Source organism: Oryctolagus cuniculus, chromosome 19 (assembly GCF_964237555.1).
Source record: "Oryctolagus cuniculus chromosome 19, mOryCun1.1, whole genome shotgun sequence".
Lineage (NCBI taxonomy): Eukaryota > Metazoa > Chordata > Mammalia > Lagomorpha > Leporidae > Oryctolagus > Oryctolagus cuniculus.
Window position 1 is genome coordinate 22,293,632 of NC_091450.1, and position 15,778 is coordinate 22,309,409.

The 15,778-nt window shown below is 47.3% G+C and overlaps 1 protein-coding gene across 3 annotated transcripts in view; it reads left to right on the plus strand.

Annotated features, from left to right (window-relative positions):
• The window catches only part of ACSM1 (acyl-CoA synthetase medium chain family member 1), a 63,336-nt gene that overhangs the window by 38,425 nt on the left and 9,133 nt on the right, over nucleotides 1-15,778 (plus strand). For 2 of the 3 annotated variants that reach the window (XM_051847828.2, XM_051847829.2), the window contains exons 5-11: nucleotides 1,004-1,211; nucleotides 2,251-2,391; nucleotides 4,837-4,996; nucleotides 7,963-8,042; nucleotides 11,388-11,511; nucleotides 12,501-12,581; nucleotides 13,100-13,201. In XM_051847828.2, coding sequence (XP_051703788.1) covers nucleotides 1,004-1,211; nucleotides 2,251-2,391; nucleotides 4,837-4,996; nucleotides 7,963-8,042; nucleotides 11,388-11,511; nucleotides 12,501-12,581; nucleotides 13,100-13,201 — 896 coding nt within the window. The remainder of the gene's footprint in view (nucleotides 1-1,003; nucleotides 1,212-2,250; nucleotides 2,392-4,836; nucleotides 4,997-7,962; nucleotides 8,043-11,387; nucleotides 11,512-12,500; nucleotides 12,582-13,099; nucleotides 13,202-15,778) is intronic. The other variant, XM_070064788.1, reaches the window with a different exon arrangement.

Consider the following 15,778-nt stretch of genomic DNA (forward strand, 5'->3'; position numbering starts at 1 on the left):
AAACCAGTGGATGGAAGACCTTTCTGTCTGTAACTCTGCCTCTCAAATAAATAAATAAATAATTCTTTAAAAAGAGAGGGAATAGGAGCTGGTGCTGTGGTGCAGTGGGTTAATGCCCTAGCCTGAAGCGCCAGCATCCCATATGGGTGCCGGTTCGAGACCCGGCTGCTCCACTTCTGATCCAGCTCTTTGCTATGGCCTGGGAAAGCAGTAGAAGATGGCCCAAGTCCTTGGGACCCTGTACCGGCATGGGAGACTTGGAAGAAGTTCCTGGCTCCTGGCTTCAGATCAGAACAGCTCCAGCCGTTACAGCCAACTGGGGAGTGAAACAGTGGATGGAAGACCTCTCTCTCTCTCTCTCTCTCTCTCTCTCTCTCTCTGCCTCTCCTCTCTCTGTGTAACTCTGACTTTCAAATAAATAAATAAATAAGTCTTTAAAAAGAGAGAGAAATGGAGAGCTGTGGGAGAGGAGTGAAGAGTGGGCGCCACTCTCAAGGTCAGGAGAACAGTGTGTTGTTTCCCTGGAGAGAGGGCACAGGCGTCAGTGCAGAGACAAACTGGGGAGGGAGAATATCAGTGCTTTAGAGCCCTCGAGCAGGTGATAAAACAAAGCATGGGGGGCAGGAAGTTTCAGAGCAGGGCATCTCCTGGTGGGCTGAGGCTCTAATGAGGGCACCCAAAGGCTTGAATTCACTGTTGTCTATGGAGATGGAAGGAAGGTAAGGAAGGTGATTAAATTTGGAAGGAAGGGAAGAGGGAAGACTGAAGATGACATCAAGGGATGGACAGAGAAGGGAATAAGAGGGGTAAAATGCAGTCAGGCACATAGCCAGTCCTGATGTCGGGGATGCTGTCCAATACACATGTATATTCCCAGGCCCAGGGCAGAGTTGTATGCATCAGGGCCCAGCTGCCTCCTGAGGGTTTCGCCACAGAGAAGCAGCTTTGAAGCCCGTGGTCATGACAGAGAAACCAAAACACCCAGCTCCCTTCTCATCCTCAGGGATTGTCTTCATGCCCGGGACAACCCAGCTGAAGGCCAAGGACATCCTCTACCGGCTACAAGCGTCGAAAGCCAAGGCTGTCGTGACCACAGATACCCTTGCTCCAGAGGTGGACTCCGTGGCTTCCGAGTGTCCTGCTCTGAAAGCCAAGCTCCTGGTGTCCGATCACAGCCGAGACGGGTGGCTGGACTTCCACTCACTGATACAGTGAGTGTCTGGTCTGACAAATGCAGTCTCTAAATAACAGAGTGGGTGGGAGAAGACCACCCATTTCTAAGGTCCAGGTAAAAAAAAGGCTAGAAGTAGGGAGCTCACCAGGTCAGAGGCCAGAAACTTCCCTGGCCGTGACCCCTGGCTGGTTCCCCACCCCTCTTGGTCTCAGTTGCTTCGTCTATAAAATGAGGAAGGTGACCATCCATGTTCCTCTCCCCTGTGACCATGCAGGGAGAGGTATGTAGTCAGGAGGGGTTGTATGGCACTTTCCTTGTAGATGGGCAATTTAAAGTCTGGAATTTACATAACAATTAAATAGATGAGAGAGTTGACTGAAAATTGAAAAGGGACAGATGAAACTGAAGACTCCTAGAAAAGCTCACTTGCTGGCTAAGGCTGGCAGGCGGCCTTGAGAGCAAACCCTACCGCTCTGCTAGGGGCTGCTGCCTGTGGGAACTCCTTCCAGGCACATCAGGGAAATGTGGGAGGCATGAAAGGCCACTTGCAGCTCCCAGACTTGGATTCTGTAGGCATCGGGGCTCATCTCACATCCCATCCACAGACTGTGCTGCGTTGGTTTGCCACAGAGAACACCCCCGTTATAAAGCTTTTTCCCCAACCCCAAGAGGTGAATGACAATGAAGTCTGAAGTCATGGATTCTGAAGTCATGGAATTAAATGAAAACAGCTCACCATCAAGAATACTCTTGAAAAGTCCCTCAAATTGCCCAGACTCAGTATAACACCATCTCTTAGCAAAATCGGCAACTCTACTGGGTCCTTCAGGATTCATCTCTTGTTTTAAAAATCCATTGTATTTTCCCATTTTTCAAATAAAAAACCATCCCAGTCCCTTTTCCAAATGCCCCATAAAGTCAGCTTGGTGCCCAGCACTGGGAGAGCCAGGTTTCCCTCCAAGGCTACAAACCCCTGTTTCCTGACTGCACACCTCATGCTGTTTCTTTTGCTTCCTCAGGGGACAAAAAAGCAGCAGACTTGACTTTGTCTCCTTTTGTCTCGAATCCCTTTGCAGGTCAGCATCCCCAGAACACACCTGTATTAAATCCAAGACCGAGGACCCCATGGCCATCTTCTTCACCAGTGGGACCACGGGCCTCCCCAAGATGGCAAAGCATAGCCACTCACTTGCCTTACGCTCCTACCTCCCTTCATGGTAGGGAAGAAGTCCCAACTTAAGAGGCTGGGCCCTGGAGATGTGGTGAGGGTGTTATGGGAAAGGAGCTCCAAGGAGAAATGCGGTCTCCGCCCTGTGTCTCCCACCTGCTCCCTTGGGTTCAGACTGCTGAGGGCCAAGGGCTGGAAACCTGGAATGTTTGCCGACAGAGACTCAGAACAACCAGGAAGCCACCTCTGGGTCCTACCTAAGCCCCTCCTAAGGGGGTATGGGAGACACATAGGTAAGGGCCACACAAAGGACCAGCCGTTGTGTCCCTGACAGTAGCAGGGGAAGATAGAATGTTCTAGCAGTGTGACCTGAGCTGAAAGGGCACCTCCTCTCCACTGTTGTGGGCACATCACACATGGAGTTTCCCAATCATGAAATTCTAGGGAAGAAAATGCTTGGGAAAAGGCTACCTAAAGTCACTGCCCCTAACCTAGGACAAATAATAATAGAAACGGAAGCTCTGGCCTTAGGTTAATTATTGAATCAACTTTAAAGTAAAACTCTGTTCCTCTACCCCTCCTCCTCTCTAATGAGTAATATTCAGGTGAGACCAAATACTATCTGTTTTATGATTTGTTAAGCAGAAAGAGGGCAGAGAAGGGTTTCTGTGGGCAGTTTGGATTTGCACGAACAATAACAACTTAGCAAAACCCCTGCAAGAGTGGAGGTGAGAGGAAGCTTCTGTGCAGATGGAATAATATGTGTCAAAGACAGAAAACAAGTAGTATTCACAGGACTTCAAGAACTTAAGAGTAGCTGGTGCCCATGACCAGTGGCAGGAGTCCAAAGAGAGAGCAGGCCCAGCACATGCAGGCTCTGTGGGTCGTGGCCTAGACTTTGGACCTTATTAGGAAACCATGAGGGATACTGAAAATTTTCTAGAGAAGGAGACACCTGTTTGTGGTTTTGCATTTTGAAATATTCACTATGGCTACAGGATGCAGAATGAATTACAGAGCATTGCAATTCAGTTAAGAAGACCAGGCACAGGCTCTCAGAATAAGCCAAGAACAAACAGTGGTAGCCCAGACCAGATGCCACCTGAAGGAAGGTGAAGGCAGCTGGTACATCTGAGAGTCCAAAAGACAGAATGCACAGAATTGTCAGGCTGGATGCAGGAACTAGGAGGGGGCAAGGCAAGGTTGACTCCCAGGTGTGGGGCTTAGACAATTCCATGCATGGTGACAACATCCACTGAAATGCAGAAAACACAGGGAGAGAATCATTTCAAGAAAGGCAGGGGGAAGTCAGGATCTGCTGGGTTGGCTGTGCCTGAGACAACACACAAGAGATGTCCAGTGGGCAGTTTGGGCATGAAGCTGGGTAGAGAGTCTCCCATGCTGATGATTTCCTAAGAGGGATGGGATGAGGGAGTATTGATGGTCCATCCAAGCCCTTCCTACCAATAGGGAAGCTCCCCAAAGCCACAACTTGATCATGACAGTTTTTTTTGTTTTTAAGATTTATTTATTTATTTGAAAGTCAGAGTTACACAGAGAGAGAAGGAGAGGCAGAGAGAGAGAGGTCTTCCTTCCACTGGTTCACTCCCCAGTTGGCTGCAGTGGCCAGAACTATGCCAATCCAAAGCCAGGATCTTCTTCCAGGTCTCCTCTGCAGGAGAGCCAGGGACTTGAGCCATCCTCTGCTGTTTTCCCAGGCCATAGCAGAGAGCTGGATTGGAAGTGGAGCATCCGGGACTCGAACCGGTGCCCATATGGGATGCCAGCACTGCAGGTGGCGGCTTTACCCACTACACCATAGCACCAGGCCCCGACAGAGTTGTTTTCTCAAATAGCTAAGCACAGAGGTCCCTCAGAAACAATGAGTAGGGACCGACCCCCCAATCTTCCAGTAATTCCCCTTGGGCTTATTGTTTGTTTCTACTTCTTTACCAAGATGGGGATGCTAATTAGTGTTCTCTCTCTCTCTTTTTTTCCCTCTCTCCCTTCCTCCCTCCATCCTCCTTCTATTGCAAATGACACAAAGCCTAACCCAAACCTGTCTCAACCAGAGAGCGAACCCAAGACCTTAGTAATTCATGAACCAGAGCAGCCCAAAGCTGCACGGCCTCCAGATGACCTATCGTCTTTCTCTGCCTCTCGGTTCCTTTTCTGCTGCGCTGCTGCTGTTCCCAGAAAGACCCTTTCCTGACTGTCCCCAAAGGCCTGCCAGCATCACTGGGGACTGTATCAGGAACAGATTCAAGTGCAGCAAAGGAGAAGCACACTTGGTCCCAGCATTCCTAGCTGAACCAGGCTGAACCAGGCTCAGCCACATGTGATCAGGAACTATGATTCTTCAGGATGCCTCTGGGAACTGGGCTTGGGGTGGGCTGGGAGTGGGGAGAGGGGGTCCCTTACTGAAAAGAGTCCCTGGCTCTTGATCACAACCTTCTGTGATCACACGGCTGAAGTCACTGCATTTTGGAGTTAGCAGGAAATTGCAGCAGCTGAAGCCATCTGACATCTCCTGGTGCCCCTCAGACCCCGGCTGGATTCTGGCTGTGGTGGGGTCCCTGCTGGAACCGTGGACAGCAGGATCCACCATCTTCATCCATTCTCTGCCTCAGTTTGATCCCAAGCTCATGGTAGAGGTAAGAAGCTTGCCCTTCCAGTATAACAAAGTCCCAGAGGAAAAGCTAGAGAGATTTTATTAAGCAAGGAAACCCTGAGCGCAAGATGATCCTGGCTCTGGGCTTCTCAAAGTCTCGAGCCCTGAACCGGAATCAGTGTGTCAGAATCACATCAAAACCTGACCTGGAAGAAACTGCATATGGCAGGTCCATTAGGCCAACATGTAGATCAGACTGTGGACGTGGGCCCCAGAATATGCACTGTGTGAACTTAAAGCAACCTCTACAAGGCCAGGTCTCCTAGACCCTGGCTCTACCAGGACCAGGTAGCTGGGGTGTATGTGTTTGTGTGTATCTGCCTACCTGTGTGTTGTTACTCAATATATTGAAGTTTTTTAAAACAAGACTTTGGATAGATACAGCTTCTTATCCCACCTTTGAAATTAATTAGTAGGTTCCTTACCACTCAGTTTCCTTATCTGTAAAATGGGAGGATTCTAAGAGTTACAGTCACATAGAAACTTTGGGAATTTTAATGACCTGATGGTGACAATGTGTGTAAAGTGCTCAGCCCCAAGGCTGGTGTGTGGGAGACAATCCATGTGCCATCACCATAGCTGTTATCTTCTGTGTTGTGTCCTGGACCACTGATGATCATTGACATCACCTGCCTGAATCCCCGCCACAGTCGTCCGTTCTTGAGAAATGCTCTTTGCGTCTCCACTCACACTCTAGGTTCCTCCGTCTCAGAGATGGGCCTGTCCCTGTACCTCTCCAGGTCCAACCCCGACCCCACCATCACTGTGGATCCTGTTCTTTTCCCTGCCTTTCTAGGAGTGACTCTCTATTAACTTTTACTCTGTTAAGCCTTTTTGTTCTGTATTTTCAATCTCTCACTTTTCATTAGCTCCACTCTCTCAGTTCTTAAGCACATCCCATGTCCTCCTCCTACCCAGAGTTCCCCTTGACCCTGCTGCACAATGAGTCAACCCCATCTTTCCACCCTTAACACCAAACTTCTCCTAGAACATTCTCTTCTTGCTGCAGCCACTTCTGCTTCACTGTAGGCTCCCTCTCCCTTCTAACCAATCCCCTGCACTTCCACTTTGTCAGCAAGCACATGGAGGCCAGCAACTCTCAGTCCTATACCTGTTACAGAAACCTGGGGTGGGAATGCCCCCTTCATTCAAGCAGGCACCAGAGACAGTGGAGGGTGGAAGCAGTTTATTAACACCAGCGGGCTCAGCTGGAATCATTTCCTGAGACCTGAGCAACAATCCCAAGTTTCTTACAATATTTTTAGGTTCATCAACATCATACCTTAACCATCACAGCATTGATGGGTTTAAATTGCAGCCTACGTGACTTAAGACCACACTTCAGAGGTCAGTGGGCCCAGTATGTTTGTAAAAGAGATACCAGGGGATTATTTATGGGACAGATTTGTGACTGGAGTTTACAGAAGCAGAACTTAGGACATCTTCCCTCCCTAGACAAGATAACCACACACAACTGCTTCACTAGATAATTGTAGCAGCCACTTTTCAAGGTGAGTGTCAGGGGTCCACTTTCCTTCCTTTGTCTCTGGTTGCAGCCTTATTTTCTCTACATACCTAGGGTCTAGTCTTCCATCTCCCAGGTTAATATCTCCCATCAGACAAGCTCATCTGATCATCCTCCCAGCACCTCCATCTGCACTTCCCATAGCACATCCTCCCCCCATAACAGTCTCTCCTCCTGCTTCACGGTCATTAGTGCCTACACCTGACACCTAAAGTGGCATGAACAGGCTGACACCACACCTGCTCAGACCTACTTCCCCCTCCACTAGATGAGGTATCCTCATAGTCTTCTTGCATTTAAAGCTTGAATATTTTTTTTAATTTGAAAGGCATAGCTACAGAGAGAGGTAGAAACAGAGAAATCTTCCATCTGCTGGTTCACTCCCCAAATAGCCACAACAGCCGGGCCTGGGCCAAGCCAGGCCAAAAGCAGGAGCCGAGAGTTTCTTCCAGGTCTCACATGTGGGAACAGGGGTCCAAGTACTTGGGCCATCTTCTGCTGCTTTCCCAGGTGCATTAGCAAGGAGCTGGATCGGAAGTGGAGCAGCTGGGACTTGAACCTACGGCTTATGGGATGTCAGCCCTGCAGATGGCAGCTTAACCTGCTGTGCCACAGTGTCAGCCCCAAGCTTGAATAATTTAAAAAATACATGTCAGTGCTACAAATGTCTACTCTCCAAACCACCAACATTGGAAGGTGTAAATGGTTGCGGCCATCTGGGGAGTGAAACAGCAGAAGAAGGAAGACCTCTCTCATCTGGGACACTTCATCTGGGCTTGGCTTGGAATATATGAATATTCCCATTTCCCAGATAAGGAAACAGAATTGCAAAAAACTGAGCAGCATTTAAATTCAGACCAGGCAGACTCAAATCCCACCTTCTCGTCACTGTTCCTCACTTTCTCAGCATCATCCCCACCCTCCTCAGAATGATCTGCACTTCAGACTAAACAAGTGGGAATCCGGAGAGTTTAGACCATGAGTAATTTGGCTCCAAGGGACCTCAGCCCTCCTAAATTTACTTCTAAATAAGTCCTATTGTGTGACCTGATGGAAATCTTTCTTCAGTTCTGGGGACTTTGCCTCCAGCTGGCCCTTCTGTCTGCAAAAGCCTGCCTTATTTCTTTGCCTGTGGACACCATGTCCACTTGCAATGCCCTGTGACGTCCTCCCACTTCTGTGTTCGCCTTTGAGTTCTTTGCCGTGCCTTTCTGAGTGCCCCTCCTCCCCAGAAGACTTGAAATATTATCTCACTTTCTTTGCATTGCCCCAGCTGTACCAGATACCTGTCGTGTCTGACAGTCATGGTCAATACACCTGTATTGAAAGAACTAATGAAAAAGCAAATGGGCTCTCCTAGGAAACTGGCTGATATTTTTAACCTTTATTCTCAAAATAAAGTTCTCTCTCTCCCCGATTTCCAGGTATTATCCAAATACCCTATCACCCAGTTTCTTGCTGCACCCTCTGTGTTCCGAATGATTCTGCAGCAGAATTTCACCAGGTGTGTACACGTGGCTGTGAGGACAACCATGGGGAGGATTGGGAGGAATTCCCTGTGTCATGGTCATTTTCCTTGGGTTCTTTGAGAGTGTGTGTGTGTGTGTGTGTGTGTGTGTGTGTGTATGTGTGAGTGAGTGTTGGTGGTAATAATTACCAAGCAGTCTAATGAGTTAAAAGCAGGACCCAGAAACCCAAGAGAAACACATGGTGAGCCTTGCATCATTGTGAGTTTACTCTTTAAACACTTTTTTTTTTGTCACACACATACCAAAAAACTGCAGAAGACACAAATTCAGAGAATGATGACTTTTTGAAAAGAAGATATTTGTGTAACTACTTTCGTTAGTCACAGAAACAGCCTGGCCAGCGCCCAGGAAACTTCCTGTGCCCTCCAGCTCCCCGGCTCCTCCAAAGGACACCAGCATCTTGATTTTTAGGGCATTCACTCCCTTACTTTCCCTCCTGAGGAAATAGCCCTGAACAAATCATTGCATTTCACATACCCTAGAATTCATGTATGGAACTAAATTACATATTTTCCTCAATTTCTGCTGAAGTTATATCCTGCTAAACCCATCCAGTTGTAAATATCCTAAGCCAAGAATGCATCCCATGCTCCCAACCTACTGACATCACAGCCTAGACACCTCCCTCACACATGTTCAGAACACTTAGCCTACTGTTAGGCAAAGTCATCCAACACAAAGCCTATTTTATAATCAAATGTTGAATATGTCAGGTAATTTCTTGAACATCTGTACCCAAAAAACACTGCCAGCACAGCATGTTGTAAGAGTATCAGTTGCTGGTTGCATGAAGGGAGAGAGACCTGGTGCTGCGGGTGCTGTCCAGCTCTGAAGAAAGTACCACACCATGCATTGATAGCCTGAGAAAAGATCAACATGCAAAAGTCATAGTACAGTGTCTACTACATGTATATCTCCTATGCCATCATAAAGTCTAAAAATTACAAGCCCCACTTTAAGTTGGAGACCCCCTGTATCTTGTGATATTGGCCTTTTTTTCTTCCAACATGATGTTCTGAAGATGCACCCATGCTATTGCTTATTATTGCAGTTTGTTTATTTTCTATTTTCTTTTTAAAAAATTATTTATTTGAAAGCATTACAGAGAGAAGGAGAGGCACAGAGAGAGAGAGAGAGAGAGAGGTCTTCCATCTGCTGGTTCACTCCCCAATTGTCTGCAACGGCCGGAGCTGTGCCAATCTAAAGCCAGGAGCTTCCTCTGGGTCTCCCATGTGGGTGCATGGGCCCAAGGTCTGCTGCTGCTCTCCCAGGCCATAGCAGAGAGCTGGATGGGAAGTAGAGCAACTGAGACTTGAACCAGCGCCCCTGTGGGATACTGGCACCTCAGGCAGTGGCTTTTCCCTCTACACCACAGCACCAGCCCTGCAGTTCATTTATTTTCATGCTATGTAATATTTATTTCTGTGAAAATACTTCAATTTTTTATCCTTCCTGCTCTTCGTGGAAATTTTAGTAGTTTTCACTTTGGGGCTTTTGATGATCAATATTGAGTTGAACACTGGTGTACATAACATGTATTTCTACACAGTGTTTTTAGGGAGAGAAATTATGAGGAGACACTGCCACTGCACCATTTTCTAAAGTATTAAACTAATTTATACTCCCATTGCCAGGGTAGAACTGCCATTGTTTCATGTCCTTGCCAACAATTTGTTACTGTCAGAGTAACTAACTTTTGCCAATCTGATGGATGTATAGTGCTGCCTACTGCACTTTTTATTTTTACATTTCCCTGTGTTTGAGGGTTAATTTTTAGCTAATCTGAAATCTAATCTTTGGACCTCATGAGCACTGATGTATCTTTTAGAGACCTCTGAAATTGAATTGGCTACCTCAGAAATCAGAGCTAGCAACTGTAGATCTAAGAGTTAAAATAGCAAAGAGGCTTAGTGACCACGCTTGCAAAGCCATCCGAATCACAGCTGAGAGTCTCTGCCTGCAACCTCAGTCTGGCAGGATCCTGTTTCCCTGTGTGTTTCAAAGCTCGTGTTACAGTTCCCTTCTGCAATGTTCCCTGGTGGTGATGGCCTTGGTCCAAACCCAGTAAAAATCTCACCAGGGCATAACTAATGGCTCCTCTTGCCACTCTGCCCACTTCCCATGCCTTGCATAAAGCTGCAGAAGAATGAGGAAGACATCTCATGGGACTTGCCCTCCTGTCCATCACTCTTAGCTCTGTGTGTGCCAGGAGAAGGAGATGGTGCTACTCCCCTCACCGTCCAGAGCTCGCTGCACTTAGCCTGGTGACAGCTGTACTCAGCCGGCTCTCAGACCTCAATCCCTTCCCCTATTTTCTTTGAGGAATCCAATCATTATTTGGGGAAGCATGATGGGGAAAACAGAGGAGTGGCTTTATCTTACACAGTGTACCTAGCAACCAACCACTAATGGTCACAACAGATTTTTCTGTCCTCTGAAATCCAAGCTCTTGGGAATGCTTCCCATAACCCTTACTCTTCTCCTACACTCAGCCCAATCTGCCCTGACATCCTGAGCAATTTATTTCTAACCCCTAATTTTCAGCCTCCACTCAGAAACACAAAAGCCCTTCAGTTAACCTAGCACAGTCCCTGCTAAAGCCTGGGTAGTTCTACTGTCACCCTAGCATTGCCCCTTGGGGTCTTGTCCCTTACCCCTTGTGCTTTATAAAAATATCTCTCTTGGCTAGTGCCGCAGCTCACTAGGCTAATCCTCCACCTGCGGTGCCAGTACCCTGGGTTCTAGTCCCGATCCGGGCACTGGATTCTGTCCCAGTTGCTCCTCTTCCAGTCCAGCTCTCTGCTGTGGCCCGGGAGGGAAGTGGAGGATGGCCCAAGTCCTTGGGCTCTGCACCCACATGGGAGACCAGGAGGAAGCACCTGGCTCCTGGCTACGGATCAGTGCAGCGCGCCGGCTGCAGTGGCCATTTGGGGGGTAAACCAACGGAAAGAATACCTTTTTCTCTGTTTCTCACTGTCTAACTCTGCCTGTCAAAAAAAAATTTTTTTTAAATCTCTCTTAGCCACAGACAAGGCTTTCCTAAGATGAGTTCTGACAAACACATTTTTTTCCTCTTGTTACACTGGCATCTAAGTTTACTCCAAATTTCCCTGATTTAACCCAATAGTCTCACCCATCCTCTACCAGAAGAGTTAACAGGACCAGACAGGAAGTGAGTCACATCCACTTGGCTTGACCATCAGTGAAATGACCAATAAGAGAAAGGAAGCAGAAGGATGAATGTCCCAGACACAAGGCTATGAATTCTTGACTCCCTGGGCCCGGCACAGCGACCACCTGACACTTTCTCTTCCCCTAAGCCTCAGGTTCCCCACCCTACAGCACTGCTCCACTGGCGGGGAGGCCCTGCTGCCTGAGGAGCAGGAGAAGTGGAAGAAACAGACAGGCCTCCTGCTGCACGAGATCTACGGACAGTCGGAAGTGGTGAGTGAGCAGCACCTCCGGGCCGGGAGGGTTTACTCTACCACCGAGCACAGCACGGTGCGAGTCACGCCACACCTGGGTGCCGAAGCCCCACTGTGTGCACAGCATGGCTCGGAGTCCATGGCTGGCTCCAGAGTCCTAGGCCAAGCAGTCCCAATTCGATTTCCAGCTCATGAACTCATCCAGAGACCAAAGTGCTAAAGACTCTTGGGCAAAAACTTAAATAGGAGTCTAAGGACATTGGACATCTTATGGGGAAAACAATCAAACTAGAGAATCTTCTAAATGACTTTTCATGAGGCCTGAGAAGTAGCAATTGGTGGTCATTCATTGGACATTTGGTGTGTACCTCACACTGTGCAAACAGTTTTCTGTGCCCTTTAAGCACTCTGGGAGTTAAGTGTCATGGTTATCCCCTTTGGAGGAAGGTGACAGTCCAGAATTCAATGACACAGTGTCTAGTGGAGATTCAAAGCCTGGTCTGACTGTAAAACACTCAGCTGTAGAAAGCAGTGTGCTTGAGGGAAATCAAGTTCATCAGGAAGACAAACAAAGGTGGGGCAGTGTTAGCAGAGCAATCGCAACACAGCCATGGAAGGAGTCCGAACAAGATTCCTGTCACTATCAATAGCTTCAAGGAAACATTTGATAAATGGACTTATGACCTTCCCTGGCCACCTGACACATACCTGGCACACAGTGGGCACTCTGTGCCTCACATTGCACACCCATGGGTGTGGGCTTGCCCCTTGGTTATGTCTGTGCCTTACCCCACTGGACTCTGTAGAGCCTACTCTTGGTACAGACTCAGCCCCTGGAGGGTGCAGTCAGCATGTGCCAATGGACTTGAGCCAGGCCTTCAGCTTCCTCACCAGGACCTCTTGCCTAGCACCAGTGACATTGAGAGTGGGAGCAGCTATGCATGATTCTTGCTGCTCTGGGATCATTCTGAACCTTTGGCCAACACCGGTCCTTTCTTTTCTGAGCAGGGAATGAGCTGTGGTGTCCCCCGAGGAACGAAAATCAAGCCGGGTTCCATGGGGAAGGCCATCTCTCCCTTTGACGTCCAGGTCTGGTCCTAAAGGCACTGAAAGGGAACAGTTTGGGCTTAGCTGGGGTTGGACGACTGGGTGACACCATGTGGCAGCACCAGCCGGCTTCCCTGCCCCATTCATCCTTTTACCTCTCGTCCTGTTTTCCCACTGATTTCCTATGGATTTATTTTTTCCAATGAAACCTTCTGGCTTTCCTTGGGATCTGCATTATCATGGGTACTAACACAGCTCACCCTGACAGCCAGAGGCATCACACCCAGTAGATGAAACAGAAAACCTGGGGGTGGCACTGGCTGCCCTTTCTACCATCTGGTGCTTCTAGATTTTCTTCACCAGCATTTTCTATCCCGAAGACTCCTTGTTGATATCTACAGTCCCGTGACTTGGGAATCACATTGGCTGATTTCAAGGAGACATGGTTCCTCCATCATTACCCCATCTAGCTCCCCTAGTATCCTATGAATGAGCCAGACCATGTGTGGGTTGGGTAGAAGAGGTGAAGTAAAGTGGTATTCGTTGGTTTCTTGCTCCAGATCATTGACAGCAAGGGCAATGTCCTGCCGCCCAACACTGAGGGGAGCATTGGCATCAGGATAAAGCCCACAAGGCCCACTGGTCTCTTCATGTGCTATGAGGTAAGGGCACCTGGCCCCATCCTGGCCCCAAGAGTCCCTGCATGGAGTTCTGTTTCCTGACCTTTTGTCAAATTGCCCTCTGTTGCCACCAACTCAGTGAAAACTGTTTTCATTAAACTGGAAGCTCAAATGTGTTGCCACACCTTTTCCTGACCCTGAGCATCTGGGACTTAGGAGGCTGATGGACGGAGTAGAGCAAAGACTGGCTTCAGAGTCCCCAGGCTGGGGTTCTAGCATCTTCTATAGGCCTTGGTGTGGCTCAGATAATACTCTTCCACTTACCACAACAGAGTGTGAACAAATCATTTGTCCTGCTCATTGGTTGCTTTAGAGCATGTTTGATTTTTCACATATTTGAGAATCTTCTAGTTTTCTTTTGGTTATTGATTTCCAGTTGGACTTCATGTGATTGGATAAGATACTTTGTATGATTTCAGTCTTTTAAAAATTGTGAATATTTTTCTTGTGGCCTGATACATGATCCACCCTGAAGAATATTCCGTAGGCACTTGAAAGACGTGTATTCTGCTGGTGCTGGGTGGCATATTCTTTGCGTGTCAGCTAAGTTTGTGGTGCAGTTCAGGTCCTCTGTTTCCTTGCTGATCTTGTGCCTGGACTTCCCTTATTGAAGGTGGCATATTGAAGCATCCAACTACTATTGGATAACTCTCTGCCTCTCTCTCTTGTGTATTTCTCCCTTTGGTTCAATCAGATTTGCTTCATGTATTTGAGGGCTCTGATGTTTCTTGCATATATATGTATATAACTGTTTTAACTTTTGGTCAGTTGGCCCTTTTATTAAAATATATAATGTCCTTTTTGTCTCTCACAATTTGGCTTAAACTTGAAGTCTGTTTTGTCTGATATTATTGTAACCACCCCCGCTCTCTCTCTGCTATTCTCAGGGAATATGTTTTTTCATCCTTTCACTTTCAACTAATTTGTGTCTTCAAATCAAATGATTTTCTTTTTTTTTTTTTTTTTTTTTTTTTTTTTTTTTTTTTTTTTACAGGCAGAGTGGACAGTGAGAGAGAGAGACAGAGAGAAAGGTCTTCCTTTCGCCGTTGGTTCACCCTCCAATGGCCGCCGCGGCTGGCGCGCTGCGGCCGGCGCACCGCGCTGATCCGATGGCAGGAGCCAGGAGCCAGGTGCTTTTCCTGGTCTCCCATGGGGTGCAGGGCCCAAGCACTTGGGCCATCCTCCACTGCACTCCCTGGCCACAGCAGAGGGCTGGCCTGGAAGAGGGGCAACCGGGACAGAATCCGGCGCCCCGACCGGGACTAGAACCCGGTGTGCCGGCGCCGCTAGGCGGAGGATTAGCCTAGTGAGCCGCGGCGCCGGCCCCAAATGATTTTCTTATAGGAACAGCATATATTTTTCCATGTGTTGTTATCCATTTAGCCAATGGATAACAGTCCACTGGATTGGAGAACTGAACTCAGTTACATTTTCTGTATTCACTGATAAGGAATGACTTATTATGCCATTTTGCTACTTGTCTTCTGTATGTCTTCAGCTTTTTTTTTTCCCTATTCCCCTTGTTACTGACTTATTTTGTGCTGCTAATTTTTGTAATGACACATTTTGTCCCCCTCTGAATTTCATTCTTTATATTCTTTTTTTTTTAATATTTATTTATTTTGTTTGAAAGGCAGAGTTAGAGAGAGATGGGTAGGGAGGGAGAGGCAGAAACAGAGAAATCTTCCATCTGCTGGTTCACTCCCTAAATGGCCTCAATTGGCAAAGATGGGCCAATCCAAGGCCAAGAGCCAGGAGCTTTCTCCTGGTCTCCCACAAGGGTGCCGGGTCCCAAGCACTTGGGCCAACTTCTGCTTCCTTCCCAGAAACATCAGCAGAGAGCTGGATCAGAAGTGGAACAGCCAGGACTCAAAACGGTGCGCATATGGGATGCAGGCAGCAGATGGATGCTTTACCTGCTATGCCACACTGCTGGCCCCTATTTTTTAATATATTCTACAGATATTTTCTTCATGGTTACCATGTGAAATACATATAATATTCTAAAAGCAAATTTGAATTGACACCTACTTCAGTTGCATACAGGAACTATACACCTGTACAGTTCTGTCTCCCCTTTATGTATTAGATATCACAAATTAATCTTTATTATTATGTACCCAATAACATAGCCATTTTTCTTTTAAACTTTTAGAAAATAAAAATCAGTTTTATAAATGAAAATCGCAATTATACAGGTTTTTGTATTTTCCTTTGCATTTATTGTTTCCGGGGATCTTCAGATCTTCCTGTATCTGAGTTAATGTCTAGTATCCTTTCATTTAACCTGAAGGAGTCTTTTTACTTTTTTTTTTTTTTTTTTTTTTTTTTTGTAGGGCAAGTCTAGCGGTGATGAACTCCACCAGCTTTTGTTTATCTATGAATAAATTCTCTGCCTCTCTCCCTCTCTGTTTACCCTCCTGTAGCTCCACTGATGCATACTGGGTCTGCCCCTTGATGTGCAGCAAGGGCCTGCGGCTCTCTTCACTTAGCTCCATTCTTTTACTCTGCAAACTTGATTATTTCATTTGCTCTACTTCCATTTCCCTGGTTCTTTCT